At 48.7% G+C, this 16,423-nt stretch overlaps 3 protein-coding genes and 1 non-coding gene across 4 annotated transcripts in view; 3 read left to right on the forward strand and 1 right to left on the reverse strand.

Moving 5' to 3' along the window:
• Lpin (phosphatidate phosphatase LPIN) overlaps positions 1-16,423 on the reverse strand; it is a 50,768-nt gene that overhangs the window by 34,118 nt on the left and 227 nt on the right. The window lies entirely within an intron of this gene.
• LOC143210052 (uncharacterized) lies at positions 484-4,693 on the forward strand. Its single transcript, XM_076426510.1, has 2 exons — positions 484-2,133; positions 3,768-4,693. The coding sequence occupies exons 1-2, from the start codon at positions 1,461-1,463 to the stop codon at positions 4,607-4,609; spliced, it is 1,515 nt and encodes a 504-aa protein (XP_076282625.1). The 5' UTR covers positions 484-1,460; the 3' UTR covers positions 4,610-4,693.
• On the forward strand, positions 4,824-16,254 carry LOC143210057 (uncharacterized). Its single transcript, XM_076426516.1, has 3 exons — positions 4,824-5,476; positions 7,660-9,596; positions 12,276-16,254. The coding sequence occupies exons 2-3, from the start codon at positions 9,180-9,182 to the stop codon at positions 12,717-12,719; spliced, it is 861 nt and encodes a 286-aa protein (XP_076282631.1). The 5' UTR covers positions 4,824-5,476; positions 7,660-9,179; the 3' UTR covers positions 12,720-16,254.
• Positions 15,763-15,844, forward strand: Trnas-gcu (transfer RNA serine (anticodon GCU)). Its single transcript has one exon. It is a non-coding gene; the product is annotated as a tRNA-Ser (tRNA).

The following is a 16,423-nucleotide window of genomic DNA, read 5'->3' on the forward strand; positions in this document are numbered from 1 at the left end:
GTCCTTATTGAAAAACCCTACATATAGCAACATTAGAATTATACAGTTATGGCTTTTTGGCCAGAGGGGTGGCGTAGGCCTATCCCTTGTAATTTTCGATGGTATTGTACGGAATACGTTAGTGCAGTTCACAGCCGCAAATATTTGGTTTTGGATTCTGGCTCCCGAAAATGTTCCTGGCAAAATAGGAACTCGCGTTGTTATTTTTATCCTTAATTTTAAGTCCAGGTTCTCGTCGAGTCCTATTGGAGTTAGCAGGTACGCCCAGGAGCCCCGCATATCCCCACCTTCCCCTCCAGGGGAGCAGGGGAACCGTAATGAGTGTTTACCAGAACGTTAATAAAAAAGGTCGCGCAGGAGTCGAGTGACGATGCGGGCGCGTTAGTTAGGCCAGGAGCGAATCGGATCGAATCGACTGGAGCCGAGGCGGGTCGGGCTGCGTCGAGCGGTGCCGAGCCGAGCCGAAAACGCTCGAGTTAGCCGTTCAACGATCATCCCAGCCCGCTCCGCGTTGCAACGCGTTGCAAGCCTCAATCAGCAGCATTGAAACAGCATTGCGTCGTTCCGCGTGTGATTCCGAAGCGAACGGAGGTGGCGGCGAGAGGTCCGCTCGTGGAAAGGACCGGTCTCTATCCTTAAATCCGTAAATTGAGATGCCGTGGACGGATCCTTGCAGTTCTTCTAGATTCCCTCGAGCAGCGAAGCAACCGCCAGCGCAGCGCGATAAGAAAAAAAGAGGGAGAGATCGCGAGCGATAGGAGCTGTCGCGGCGCTGCGTGAAGCGATGTGAAGCGGTACGGAGCGGCACGGAGCGGCGCGGAGCGGAACGGTTCGGAGCGGAGCGATGCAGAGCGGAGCGGCGCGGTTACGAGCCGCGAGGAGACGTTGGCTCTCGGCTCGGCTCGGCTCCGCTCGACTCGGCTCGGCTCGGCTTCGGTTTCGAAGAAGCGATCGCGAAGCGAGCAGCAGGGAAGCCCGGTGCGGATCGCAAGCGGTGACGAGCGGTGACGAGCGGTGGCGTGCGGGTCGAGCCGAGCTGGGCCGAGCGGAGCCGAAGCCGAAGCTGAAACCGTGGCCGCAAAAGTGAAGGAAGGCAGGAGAACTCGAGCTCGCTCGCCGTGGTAACCCCGACGAGCAAGCGGACAGCCGAAAAGGTGCGCGTGTCGTCTAGTAATAATCCAGGCTGGTGTCTAATCGGCACGGCGACGGGATCGTGGGACAACCACGGCGACTGCGGCGACTGCGACGACGACGACGACGACGCCGCGACGGGACGACCACGGGCCGAGCGGAAAGCAAGACCGAGGCCGAAAACGTAGCACCGAGGCCGAGAAACTGATACCGCGGCAAACGTCGAGACCGAATTCGAATCCGACTCCGAATCCGACTGCGGATCCGAGTTGATCGTTTGAAGCGGGTGCGCGTCTTCCCGGCTGGACGCGCGCGTGTACCGGCCGTGTATGGACGGCGGCACGCGTGCACGAGTCGAGGAGGAAAAAGCCCTGGATTCGTCTCGTTTGCGATCCTCTGCTCGGCTCGGCTTCGCGAGCTCCTCCTCGGCCGGCAGCTCTCGTATCGCCAGGCGCAAGAGGAAGAAGAGGAGGCGACAGCAGCGACGAAACAGTACCGTCGACGACGAGGACGAGCTGGTCGTCGTCGTTGCCGGCGGCGGCGGCGATAGCGCCGAAACAACCACCGACGCGATTCCCCCGTTCGAACAACTATCGCAGCAACAGCAGGAACAACAACAGCAGCAACAACAACTTCTACCGGGAGAAGACGCTGCGATCCCGATCGAGGAACCGAGCAACAGGCAACCCTCGAAAAATCGGTCCTCGCACAACACCAACGAGTCTCAACGAATCGTATCCAGAGGAGGAAGCGGCTCGCGCGCGGCTGCCTCCTCCCTCAGCTCCGGCATCACGCTTCTCAACCGCCGAGCCGCCAACAAGCGATCGTCCAGGAGATGCAACGCGAGCGCCCGTAGGAACGCGATGACGATGGATCTCCAGAGACTGATCACCGAGGTGCACGCCAGGCCCGCGATCTGGGACCAGAAGAACGTCAACTACCACAATCGCGACGTCATCCTGAAGATGTGGCGGGAGATCGCGAGGGCTTGCGAGGTCTCCAGTGAGTACACTCCGCGCGCCTCGCTTCTCATTCTTCTCTCGCTTCTCTCTGCTCTCTTCTTTCGCAGAGCGAGCTATATGCGCCTGCGTCGAGAGAGCTGTTCTCTCTCTCTCTCTCTCTCTCTCACTTGCGCGTTCGCTTTTCTATCCCTCTCAGTTTTTTACGGATACGCGTTTACTCCCCCCTATATCGCGAGCCCCTACCGGCTTGACAGGCGGCGATGCACACGCCCGTGTCTCCCCTCTTTTTCTCCGACTTTGATCGATCTCCTCCCCCCGCTCGAATCGACTCTGCCTGAGTCGACAATCGAGTCAGGTCGAATCGAGTCGTTCGAATGCCGATTCCCGGCGCGCTAGCAGTCGCGACATCGATAACAGGCGCCGAAAGCATCGCCGCCGCCGCTGGTTTGGTTAGCGTTCCGCGCGAGGTCGCGCACCGTCCTGCTCGATTCCGCGGAATATAGAAAAACCTGCTGCTCGGTCGAGATCGGTTTTGTTTTTCTTCTCCGTCGCGCGTCGACTCGAGGAGGAAGACGGAGAAAAAATGTTGCGTTGGTCCAGGGGTCGGCAAACTACGGCCCGCCGCTTGTTTTTCATCCGGCCCGCGGAATGATATTGTTTTTCACATGAAAATTAAATCAAATTACGCGGCTATTACGCAACGACCAATAGTTGAGTTGAAATTTTGTGAATAATTATCGCGAGTGGTGCTATTGTCGTATTCTCTCGTTTGTCTTTGTTTTTAAAAGAACTCCCATAGCTCAGTCAACGAAAAGTTGTAGAGGGAAATGGAAGGAACACAATTTTTAACTTTGGGTCTTTGTTTGGACTAGTTAGGAGGTAAACATACTAAAAGTCCCCACTCCTAGGAGGTGAGCGGGCTGCAGGGGGGCACGTAGAAGGTCCCCTTTTTCGGTTTTCCGCTTATATCTGGGAAACTATGCTAGATAGCGGAAAACTGAATCGAATCAGTCTTGTGGTACATTTTGTCAGCTTTAATTTTGTATAGAATGGTCTTATCGGTAGGACGCATAGTTTCCGAGATATAAGCGTAAAACCGAAAAAGGGGTCCTGCTACCTGCCCCCCTGCAGCCCGCTCATCTCCTAGGAGTGGGGACTTTTAGTATGTTTACCTCCTAACTAGTCGAAACAAAGACTCAAAGTTAAAAATTGCGTTCCTTCCATTTCCCTCTACAACTTTTCGTTGACTGGACTACCATTGATATCTTCATGTTTGCTACTTGGCCCGTCACGAGGCAAAATTTTTACAATCTGGCCCTTTCTAAAAACAGTTTGCCGACCCCTGCGTTAGTCGAAAGCGATCGAGAACGAGCGGCAGAGCAGAGGGAACGCGCGCGCGGAAACGCCTGCGCATCGGCCGCGAAATGAAAACTGGGCACGGGCACTTGTTCGATCGATAGATGTTAGCGGGACGCGAGAGCTCGCGACTACTCGGCGGCCGTGGCGCGCGTGGGTCGTGGGAACGAGAGACGAGACGAGACACGACGAGTAATCGAATTAGACGCGCACAAATGGAAGGGGGCAGGGCCGCTGCTGCGAGAAGTTTGCCCGTTGTTGTCGAATGAGAAGGTATAGATATGGATTAACGGGTGGTTATCGTTTGTTGGTTTGCAGCGGACGTCGCGAAATCGAAATGGAAACACTTGCGGGACAACTTTCGCAACGAACTGAAGAAGACTTACCGAGGGAAATGCGAGGGTGGCGGCGTCGAGCACGATTCCAAGTGGGTTTGGTTCAAGAGTCTGTTCTTTTTGCGGGATCAAATGAACTCCCGGGTGATCGGTTGCGCCCTTTCGCAGAACTGCTCGGCGGTGCTTCGATCCTCGCCGGAAGGGACACAGATCGAGCCGCAGATCGACATTCTCGAGGGCCACGAGGAGACCCGGTTCGACGACCTGGACGGCGACTCTTGCCAGTCCCTGCTGTCGAACGACGACGGTCTTCATCACGTGATGCCGCCGCCGAAATTGAACAAGATCGGCCGGAAGAGGAGCCTGATGGACGTGATCGACAACGATTACTGCGAGGTCGATCGGAAACGGTACGAGCACCTGCAGAAGAGACTGACGGTCTCGCAGGAGGAGGAGTTCGACGACACCTACCACTTCCTGATGAGCGTTCGGAATCCGCTCAAGAGTCTGTCGCTCGACCGGCAGATGTTCGTCAGGCTGAAAATCCAGGAGCTCGTCTACAACGAGATCAACTCGCAGAACCAGCAGAACCGAACGATCTACGAGAGCTCGCAGGACGTGAAACCCCTGAGAGGATCAGGCCCCGCCGGTGGGACCGGAGCGGGTCCTGGACCCGGGCCTGGCGGAGGGGGAAACGGGAATCCTGGGATATCCGTCGACGGACCCGAACAGTCGGGGACCGGCGATCATTCTTCCCATTACCCTGCGTCGATGCTACAAAATTCCGCGACAGAGGGCTCCGCGCACGATGCCTTCTTTGGTTAATTTAATCGACATTCGACTCTAAGCCGTAAGAATTATTATATAATTTTATTAATAGAAAATAAACGAACGTATTTTTTCAGTAAATCGCTCGTCTGCAACGTTTCCCCCTCCCTCCCCCATCTCCTGCGACCGAACCTATCGAGAAAAATGTTGTTTGGCACGACGATTATCTTGCTACAGGTCAAACGGTGGTGTCGAGTTCGAAAAATACACGAATTTGACAATGAAAGTTTCAACCATCGTACGCGATACGCCTCCTCGTGCCAAACAACGTTCGTGGAAACGTTCTTCGGGGAGAACCTTCTGTAGATAGTCGCGGGCAATCGTCTCGATTCCGTTCTCCTCGGGTAAACAACCCCGCGTTATCGTTTCTCCGCGCCGACAGTCTTGCAACAGTTGCAACGTCTCCGGTATCGCGGCTTCGCTACCGATGATTTCTCGAAAGGAGTCCGACGATAGAGATACTCGCGAACAAAGTTGGGTTGTTCGGTTCTGCTCGATACCAGTGTCTACACCGGCCTGTCGTTCTCCAACCGTACGCAACGAGGAAGCGAGCCGAGTTTCGATCCGATAGACAGGATAGACCGAACACGAGGCAAACTGTCGCGTGACGCGTACATCGCGCACAGTTTATATGTATTTGAGTATATACTCCCCGTAGTACAGCTCGAGACAATGGAAGGGTTTGTGGCGCGTGCACGGTGCGTCCGTCAGGATGCATATTCAACCGATATTTCTGTACAGGGGCAGTATTGTGCGCTCCGCGGCGAGATAAAGTCGTTGAAACGGAGTTTGCACCAGTTCTCCTGGGTGTTTGCCAACCGCTCGTACGTCGCGGTTATTGGATATCGAAGAAACGACTGACAGGTCCGTCCGTTTTGAATTTAATTAAACCAGGTTATTGGGTATGCGAGAGATCGCGCGACGCGAAACGGTTTTAAAACGAAGTTGGTGGATCTGCACGGTGTGTCGGCCACCGAACCGTTCTTATCGAGTCGAGCGCGATAACGTCGCGGGGACTGATCGATCGGCCGATTAGAACCCATCGAGCGATTACACGAGCAGCCAGGCGGTTCGGCGCATCTTCGAGAACCGGAAGACCGCGCGCCCCATCTCGATTTTCCTTTTTCTTGGCCGTTCTCCTGCTTTCCACGGTTCGTTCGCGAAATAACGAGGTAACTTTTCGTTCGCATAGAAAAGCCGGCCGTCGTCTAGACGGGATGCGCTATACTAGCACGGTATATTGCACCGGTTGAATAGCTTGTTCGAAAGTCTGCTTGGTAGTCGACTCGACGGACCACTTGGTTTTTCCATACAAAGAGGATTAGCATCGGTCCTCTTACTCTTTTCTCCTCCGTGTCCTCCCGCTTCTCTCTCGGTTTGCTCTCACTCTCTCTCTCTCTCTCTCTCTTTCTTTTCCGTTCGCCTTATCCGGCTCACTCCTGCAAATGCACCGTTTCCATTTTCGTCTTATTGTTTGCCAACGAGCCATACCTACGCGATTCTCTCGTCGTCGTTGTTGTCATCGTTGTCTGCACATCTCGTTCGCGTTACTTCTCCCATGTCACGCACGCGTTTCGAAACATCCGCGGAGAACTGGCAGACTCGAATACAAGGGACAGGAATTTCCTTCGATCGAGAACCTCCTTTCAATTCGCCGCCGTCTCTATTCGCGTAATCCCTCGTAATCCGAGGCTTCGCGTTCGATATCGGTCCCGGAACAAACCGTCTAGGCTAAATTGAAAAGTACAAAGTACTTGGCTGGCTCGAGAATACAAAGGAGCCGACCGACCACCCTCGAAACCGCGGAAATTCATTTTTTACGAATCTTCCGCGGTGTCAGACTCCGCGCCGGTCGACGGAGAACAGAGAACGAGTCGTTTCGCGGCTGACACTCGCGAGACTGACGACGCGAGAGCGAGCGAGCGGAATCGCTGCTCGTCGAACGGAGAGAGCAAGCAACAGATCCGTACAGAGAAACAGAAACGAGACTCGAGACTCGACGACAGGTTTTGCCTCGCGACTACGCGTCGCTGAGATTCTCTCGAAACTCTGGAGCGGAGCTTCGCCGTGATCTGTACTCGAGTCGAACTGTACCACAAGGAAGATCGTTCAGCGTTATCGACATCTTATGGCAACCTTGCTTAAATTCATCAGCATCTTTTCGCTCGTTTTCTTTTTTTGTTTGTTTCTTTCGGCTGGAGGAACCACTGAAGAGTTGAAAAGGTTGATGCACAGGGTTCTCCGAGAAACGTTCGATGTTCTGGAGGTACAATGAGAGACAAAAGTAGAAGAAATTCGAAATCCATCAATATATTGGCAATGGAAGCCATTCACGAGTATATTTTGTATACTTTTTTTTTACTCTATACATTTTTTGCTCTGTAACTGTTTAGTGAATCCTAATAAATTTTGAACATAATTAATTACATCATTTTTACTATATATAAAAAAAAACTGGAGTTTCTAGTTGCGTTTTTTCGAGGTTTAAATAGGGTTTGAAGTGGAATTTTATGAATTCTCCATAAGAAGACGTGTTAAAATGTGCAAACTTTAAGTTGCTATAATTCTTAGACGGTGCAGTGAATCGAACATCCAAACTTTGGTAATTACATTAATTTAGTAAGAATTATATCTTGTCAAATTTTCAAAAATTTTGTTGCGTTTTTATATACCTCCAGAACATCCTTAAAAAGACGGTGCGTAGAGTAGAGTCGGGTCGAGTTGCGCCAAACGAATTCGGCGCGCGCGAACGGGTGCCTTATAAGGGGACGTTCTCTCGGCTCGTTCCCGAAATTTCGTAATTCCTGCTGAAACGAAGAAGTTCGTGATTCGAGAACCACAGTATTGGTTGACGAACAGTTAGAAATGTTGCCTTTTTTCAATCATTAAGATACCAATTCCCAACATATATCCATAAATAAGAAAACGAAAAATCAATTTGGAATATAATAATAAACAGGTTTTAGTTGTATTGGTTGGATAAATTTCTAATTAATTAACCAACTACTGGATATTCGTCGGAAAATTGTCATAATTTTTTGTCGTAGGTCCTATACTGGAAGTTGTAGACAAAACTACCAGCCATATCCCAACCAACTCCCAACCGTTGGCCTTGTTGACGAACCATAAATGTTACCACAGGGAACTCTTTTTATACACGTGTATGCGTTTTAAAATTTTCTGTGAAACCGTCAGTTGTTTTGCTGGCAGGTTAATGACCGTTGCGTCGAACTACGGTAGGGGTGTAGTGGTCGCGTCGCGTCGGTGTGAACCACGTGCCTCGACCGACCTCGCGGCGCGAATGTGCTTGTTTGGATTTCTTTGTATTATCTCGTCGTTCGCATTGTCCGCAACCAGGGACTTAATGTCCGCAACATGTGTAATTTGTATTTGATCGGACCGTGAGCTTTCGAGCATAAACGGTCGACGATCTCACGGCAGTTCGACGAAAACGGTGACGCGGATCAAGACTTAGGCCCCGTTCAGACACGGCGGAAACCGCGCGATTTCTGTTTTTGATTGTTTGACCGCGCGGATGCGTGTGAACGAATCCATATACGCTAATGTAAATAAGGTCAGCGCGGAAGAAAACAGTCAAAATATTGAAGCGCGTTTGCCAGAGTATCGCGTGCGCGCTAGTGCTGTTCGATATACCCCAGATGTACTCCAGTAGCATTTATGGTTGCGATATGGACGGTGTTCTTGCTTCCAAATCCCAACAACAAAACCCAAAGCACAAGGCAGCTTTACAACCACGGGTCGGAATGAACCCAAGTCCCGCAAGAATCGAGGGTTAATTTTCACGCGGAGGAAAGAACAAGTGCGCCAGGTGGAAGCCTCCCGAGTACCGTCAAGCAACGACACTCCTCAACCGTGTGATGAAACGTGTTTGCGCGGTCACGTTGGCTGAAGAAACCGTGTGCATCGCGCGGGGTTCGTTGCGACAGAGGAAAAGCTGGAAAGCACGAAAGTTTGTACAAACGTGGGGAGTGGTCGGCGGGTCGCATCGTATCGACGATGGTCGACCATCGCTTCGGCGCGATGGAATCAGCGAAATATTCTGGCCGCGCGCGACGAAACTCTCGCGGATCCACGTTTTGTTCGGTTGGCCTGGGTAGAGTGTAGAGTAGAGAGTGAGCGAGCGAGCGATTGAAGAGAGCGACGAAGCGACGAAGAGCGTCGAGCGTTGGCTGCGCAAGCACCGACAAACCTAGTTCGACGTTGGAGAGATCTGGCAACATGGTTTGAGCAAACGCGTAGCATTCTCAAAGGCACGCGTGTACGCGACCGATCGCTGTCGGAGTTCGGAGTCGGAGGCAGTGGCTCTTCGTCGGTCGTCGAGCGTGGTCATTCACGGTGCGTTCGTGTTCGTATCGCTTGGTCGATTCCAACGGCAATTCCTGTTGGTGCAACGCTCGGTTCGACTCGGTTCGACTCGGTTTGGTTCGTATATGCTGGTAGGTTGGTAGGCCGTTCCATCGTAGCTTGTGACTCTCTCGGCCTCGAGCTGGACGCGGTTAGGCGGCGAAAAAGGATCGTGGCGTCGAATCGGTGGATAGCGAGCAGAATGGCGAGCCCGGATTTGGTCGGCTACACGCACGACTTTCTCACCGAGTTCATTCAACTGTACCGCAGTTTCCCCTGCTTGTGGCAGGTCAGGTACAAGGGGTACAAGGACAGATTGCTGCGGAATCGCGCGTACGACGCCCTCGTCCACAAGCTCAGAGAGGTGAACCCGGTCGCGGACAAAGAGACCGTCATTCGGAAGATCAACACTCTCCGGACAGCGTTCAGGCGAGAGTACAAAAAGGTCCGGAGCTCCCAGAGGATGGTCAGCAACCCGCGTCTCCGGTACAGGTCGTCCTTGTGGTACTACGATATTCTCAAGTTCGTCGCCGAGCAAAACGAGGGACCTCCGACGGAGGACGACCTGGACATGATTAAGAACCCAACGGTCACCAGCGATGGCTATAACGAACCGATGGTACGATCTCGCGAGACTATTTGCCCCGCTAGACACCTCATACTAAATCGATCGAAACGGCGAAGCGCGAGGCTGCTTTCGCACACGAGTTTTCTCGAAGCAACGTCAGCCAACGCGACGCATCGTCGTCGTTAACGATACATCTTCGATACGGCATACGACCGACTCCCTTTCTCTCTTTCTCCCACCGTCGCCGCGTTTTCCTCTCTCTCTCTCCCCCTTCCCCACTTCTCTCTCTCTCTCTCGCTCCCTCTTTCTCTGGTTCTCCTTGCTCTCCTCCACGCCCGTTCCCTCTGCCGCGCGCGTTCTCCCTCTCTCTTTCTCTTCGAAGACCTTTATCGATCCGAAACCTGGTCGTCGAGCCGTACGCGTTGCAGGAAATTACGCTCAAATCGGAAACCGAACAAAGACGCTCGCTTTTAGCCTGGATTCCGCGGCGCGAGAACGATGCGTCCGCGTAATCGAGTTCTCTCGAGTCTCGAGGCATCATTTCGGCGGCGAGAAAAGGAAATGCGATGCGATGCAACGCTGCTTCGGCGCGGAGCGGCGTGGCATGGCGCCGTATGGCGTGGCGACAAGCGATGCGACGAGAGACGACACGACACGTTGTGCCTTGCCTTGAACGGCCGATAGCAAATGCTCCGTTCGCGCCGCACAGTCTAACGAGTCAATGGGATTTCAAGAGACAAGCATATTTCGGGCTTTCACGGTCGATTCGAACGTCAAACGCATTTCAACGAGCTAGAACATTCTCAAATCTTTCTTTGTGGACAACCGTTGTAGGCATCACGCGATCGCTAGAAATATTAGGGGAATTAAAATGACCTATTTCCTATAAGAACGATCAAAGTACCGCGCTTTCGATTCTTAATCCCATGAATATCTTCGTCGTTTGAAACCTTTTAGGAAGAAGATCGAATTTATATTTATGATATCAATTATTTCAGAAATTTCTTATTCGTAAAATTAATTGTTACAATCAGAATTTAATGTGGCAAACAAACAGATTTTGCGTTGTTCTTGTGGTCTGTTGATTCGTCTTGTTGTACGACACCTTCTCAATTGAAAATGAACAAGTGAAAAGAAATTCGATCGTCGATAACTGTTATGAGCAATCCAAATAGTTCTTCTTCATCGATAACAGTTATCGAGGAGGATCCAATTTTTGGACACTAATAACTGTTACTCGTAACCAAAAAGTATAAAAATCGATATTTCTTAATCATTTTGATCTTCGAATTTTTTTCCTTTATATTTTGTGTACATAATCTTAAATTTCTATAATGATGAACGTTTTATTCATGATTTTTATCGTAGAAAATTTTCTCTAATGACTAATTGAATGTGTTTAACCTGGAGCCTCGCGAAAGATCGAAGGAGATAAAATGATTTTTGTGAAATCGCAAGGTGGTTGAGGGTTGCTCTAGGAATTCCTTTCTTAGTAGGAGATTCGGTTGAATGGACGGTATTGTGAGAATGATATTAATTTATTATCGAAAGTATATCTCGATTGAGTAGTCCAAATATATTCTCAGATAATTACAGCAAACGAAATGAATTGGATACACGCATACGTTTATTACGTAGTATCTTATAACAAAGCGAGAGTATTGTTAACGGTATCGCGGAATCGGTAAGATTTTGAACATCGAAATTAAATGCACTGAATCGAAAATGATCGGAGACTAAATCTTATGCCTCGCTAGATCTAACGCGTGCTATTCGTTCTACGTATAATAAACGACTCGCTGTTCCGCGATAACGTTCTGCCACAAGCGTTGCAGACTAGATGACGTCACAGGTCACCTGTACGACTCCCGGATTTGCCCGTTCGCTCAGATTCAAAACATTTTCATCGGCTGAACGTACAAGGTGCTTTTTTTCAATAACCGATTTTCAGCTCCCAAGGATTCCGTGTCGAAACCGTTACGGCCGTGTCACACAAGTACGCAGTGTGTCTAACAGAATGGGTGTCTGGAAGAAGGGCCTGCGTCAGGTTTTTTAAATTTTATAGGAGTGCAACTTTCGAACTAGAGCGTGAATTGCAAAAATAAAAACCAGCTGAAAAATGACGCAGGCCCTTCTTCCATTGGGAAAAGCCTGAGCACTGAATTGCTGATCTACAAAATTTAAAAAACCTGACATATATATAGATCCTTCCACCAAACACCCATTTAATTATCGAGTGCAATCGAGTGGATTTTTATTTTGGTTTAAAGGAATTTAATTACGTACTTCGTTCTCATCGATCACCCACGCCACAAATAGGGTTGCCAGAAATGTTTTATCCAAATATAGAAGAAGTAGTGAAAACTGCAATTATGTATACAGTACGAGATAGGCTCAAAATATAGGAGTTCAAGTAAAAGAGGTACACAGCACATTTTAGACTTTTTTATTCAAAGATTTTTGAAAATTCAAACATGATATAGGAGATCAAGTTCAAATATAGAAGATACATATCAAATATAGCAGATCTGGCAACCCTAGCCACAAATAACATATGTATAAATAGAATTCGATGTGAAATATCGTTCGCGACCCCTCAGAGGGGTCAGTCGAACGCAGGGTTAACGCAACCGAGAAAAGTTTACCGAACACCGACGGGAAAAGTTTGACTTTTCATTTTTCCCACGTGATGTGCCCGCGCCAGTCTCAACTTTAATTGTTCTCTTGTAGTTTGTTCAAGCCGAGGTGGACAAGATCGAACCACCATCACCGGTGCCATCGCGGGAAGCCAGTCCGGAACCGACCTTCCAACCGGTGATTCTAGAGACGGAAGGATCGTACGCGAGGAGGATCTCGTCGTCCGTGTCCGGGGTGGACGTGTTCAAGAGGAAACTGCAGCAAGACAACTACCCCGCCGATCGTTCGACGAAGGAGCCTACCACCCGCGAGGTTTCCCCGAGACCGTTCGCCACCTGCGTCACCGACGACGAGTTCGACACGTTTGGACGCTACGTCGCCAACAAATTGAGGAAGTCGATGCCTCGGCAGAGTATCATCGCCGAGAAGATGATCGCCGATGTTCTATTAAGAGCGAACCTCGGCACCTTGGACGAAACCACGTCCCTCACAGAGAAAGTACCTTCTCGTTGCTTTCTTGTGATGGGCGATCGCTGAACAATCCGCTCCGATCGGTTTCCACGCCAATGTATACTTATTTCACCGCGGATTTCGTGTTTGGCGGCGCGGCGGCTGCGGAGTGTGCGAGATAGGGTGGAAGGAAAGGGAGCGTTTCGCCCTGGGCACGCTAGATGACTCGTCACTGAGGCTATCTAGCGGGTTAGATGTATAATATTATACTTAATAAATAATACAGGATTATATTGAAATTCTTTAAAGCTAACAACCGTAGTCCCGTTGAAAGCACCGGTTCTCGTTAGATCACCGAAGTTAAACAACGTGGAACGTGAACGGCACTAGGAGGGTGACCGTCTGGTCAAAAACCGGAAAGTGACCCACCCGGGGTGTTTTTCACGTGTTGTTGGCAAAAGGTGGTTCGGAACCCACCATAAACAGTAGGTCCCGCTGAAAAGGCGATGGTGAGAGTGGAAAGAGGAAGAGGATTGGTAAATGAATTTGAAACCCTGAGGGGACCAAATATCATGTCCAATAATATTGAATAGCTCCAATATTGAAATTCTTTAAATGTTTTTACAAGCGTGTAAGGGTGCATTTATAGTGGAGCGGCGAGCATCGATGATAGCGGCGCGATGCGGTGAAAAGAAACCAGCATTCGTGACAACATCTCGACACATACTAAAGAAAAAGTACATATGTATTTTTATTGTTTTTCTTTTTTTTTCACCGCACAGCTCACCTCTGCATACTGAGGCAGGGTCCACTGGATGACCCGTCAGTGGCAAACCCTGCTTCGCACACTTGTAAAAACGTTTAAAGAATTTCGAAATAATCCTGCATCATTTTCAATCGTATAAAATATGATTCGGAAGCGAAACAAACGTCTACGTAGCTCTCGAGGCTTGTAACTAGTACAGGCACGTTTTATTTTGCAGAAAAATCCGCAGTCTACATACCGCATCCCTGCAAGAAAAGTGACGCAAGTCAAAAAATGGCAACTTTGAGAGGTTATGTCACTGAAAAATATGTACAAGTTTTATAGTATTCTTCAAGATGATTTTTCTCTAATGCTGCATTTTTGAGTTGTGTCACTTTTCTTGCGGGGGTGCGATATTATCGATTCACTCCGTTATTTTTTCTCTCTCTCTCTGTCATTGTTCCTTGTTTATCGCCCGCGCGAGCCTTATATTGTTCCTAACAGGGCTCAAAATCTGTTGTGTCGTATAACATCGACGACTACCAAAACTTTCAACTATTATAAGTTTTGGTTACGGTTCCAATTTCGATTGTGACGCGGTTCCAGAACAAACTCTTGTATCGACTTACTGTAAATGTACACGTTTTTTGCTAGGTCGTTATACATATAAGAAGGAAAGTTTATACATATGTTATGGGTTTTTAATAAAGCTAATAAACAAACAAATGGCATATTTTTCGTGTTCACTCTCATTGTTGTTCGGCGTTAAAAGTATATAAACGAATCTTCGTCTTGTTTTCTAGGTCGAATATTATCCTGTGCTTTCCTGCGCGTTCGAAGGAATCGGTAGAGTATTAACTCTTTGCACTCGAAGCAATTTGAATTCCAAAATCAAGATATTTGTTTTAACCCAGAGGATTTTTGTTGCGTGTAATCTTTTTTACATTGTGCACATCAAATTGAACCTGTTTTCTTACACATATAATAGTTGAGCTTTTTACAATTTATAGAATACAGACAAAAGTAATGTTAAAACTGTTTTGAATAATGGTATGGCAATTTTTAGTGGCGCCTCAGACTCGCCATTCGAGTGCAAAGGGTTAAATTATTTATAGTGTCCGACTTCATTGACGAGCAGTGAGAACAAAAACGGGAACCGTAACCTAAACAGACGATATATTAGATTCTTTGTTTTGTTGAACAATTACTACAGTTTACAGTATTTTACAGACGCGAAATTTCTCTTGAAAATGGTCCACATTTGGATCGAAACGTTGAGAACAATTTAAATTGCAAAATTGCTCGTGGCGCCGAAATCATTAAATTGTTTATTTGATATATTAGAATTCGGAATGAAGATTCTTCGTAACCTTTATCTAACAGCTGCATCTTTATGAAACAAACGCATATGCATAAAATGAGCATAGGTGCAGGTATTGGTTTGGTGTAGCTATAGAAATAGGCGTAGGAGCCATGTTTGGAACTTGGAGCTCGTGCGGCATCGAAATCGACGTGATGCAAGAAAGGCGCAACAAAATCCACTTTGCGCGAACTCGTGCGCAACTACGGTCGAGTGCAGGTCGCAGTGCGGACGAACGGAAACTGGCGATCAGCCAATCAAAGCAACCTTTCCTCCATCTCCGTGTCTATGGACAACCGATGAACCACATCGAACACGTTTCTTTCCCGATGTAGCAGCTGCCATCGTTAATCTATCCAAAACCGAACATCGCTCTCGTTCTCGAACGAAACCGATCGAACGACGCAACACGTACGCAACACCGTTCGAATCTGCGAACTTCATTTTCGGTTCGTCGAGAAAGTTCCCGTCAAGATTTTGCGTAACGCGAAATTCCAGCCCCTATCTCCGCCGTAAATCGCTCGAAACTTTTGCAATAACGGTTTCGTCGGTTTAATCGACCGGCCGGCGCTTATTACGCTGAAAGCGATTTATGACGGAAAAAACGGGTCCCCGATCTTTGTTCACGCGGTTCTTTTCTTTCCGAGCTCTTCGAAAAAGTTTCATCCCCTTTCCCCTTCCACGAGGGAAGCTTATCTGTTGCTACTTGCAAGCACACACACACACAGACGCGCGCGCGCGCGATCAAGCATGTAAAACGTCGGTCGGTCGAAATAAACATCGATATCGAAATATGTAAAACGTTTTCTCGCTGCAACGCTATCGCGTTTAAAATACCACGCCATCGTTCTTCTTCCTCCGTGACACGTTATTCTTCATGTTGGCGTTTCCACGTCGAACCGCGACGATACCGTTCGCGAGCAAAACATTCATCGTTTTTCCTGCTCGACGAATAACGACTAATCGTTCCATCGATTCACGAGCCAATAATGTGTACCGTATATTTGGATCCAGATCCAGCCGAAGACGAGGTGGCCGAGTGGTTAAGGCGTTGGACTGCTAATCCAATGTGCTCTGCACGCGTGGGTTCGAATCCCATCCTCGTCGATCCACTTTTTTTTCGTTCTGCCTCGAAATTCGAACGAAAGATTTCTCGGTACATATGTATGTACCTTTTTACCATCGCATTCAAAAATGGGTCCCATGGAAATCATCGACACAGATTTCTCCGACACGGTGTTCACCGACATTTCATTAATTTTCGATTTTAGATTTGGCACGAAGTTGGATCGACAGAAATTTAATCAAACAGAAATGTTCGATCTTGCAAGTACTGTAATTACCTGCGGACTTGACGTATTTACGACAGAAATGGGCACGTGGACGAATTACGTAGATTTAAGGACATCAGTGTATACATTTCACCTTAATAAGACAATTAAAAGCAGAAAGAAATTTCAATGCAAACCTTTTTTAATTTTGCGAACGATCTTTTCGTGTCCTCTCGAGCGGGACATCCGAATTGTTGGTTAGGTTGTGTACAGTGTACATTGCCCTGTTCATTTGTTAGAGGGAGCAGTCGAGTGGGATGCAGTGGGATGGGTTAATAATTCTAGTTTTACAAACAGCAGCGAGGCCGGTCAAAGCTAAGGAGGAGATATCTCGAAAATTGCTAAATATTTCGGA

The sequence above is a fragment of the Lasioglossum baleicum genome, chromosome 6, assembly GCF_051020765.1.
Source record: "Lasioglossum baleicum chromosome 6, iyLasBale1, whole genome shotgun sequence".
In the NCBI taxonomy this organism is placed as follows: Eukaryota; Metazoa; Arthropoda; class Insecta; order Hymenoptera; family Halictidae; genus Lasioglossum; species Lasioglossum baleicum.

Bases quoted from the DNA above. Each gene is read 5' to 3' on its own strand.
- LOC143210057 (XM_076426516.1), top strand. From the start codon at position 9,180: ATGGCGAGCCCGGATTTGGTCGGCTACACGCACGACTTTCTCACCGAG. The intron at 9,597-12,275 runs GTACGATCTCGC...GTTCTCTTGTAG, and splicing joins ATGGCTATAACGAACCGATG to TTTGTTCAAGCCGAGGTGGA.
- LOC143210052 (XM_076426510.1), top strand. From the start codon at position 1,461: ATGGACGGCGGCACGCGTGCACGAGTCGAGGAGGAAAAAGCCCTGGAT. The intron at 2,134-3,767 runs GTGAGTACACTC...GTTGGTTTGCAG, and splicing joins GAGGGCTTGCGAGGTCTCCA to CGGACGTCGCGAAATCGAAA.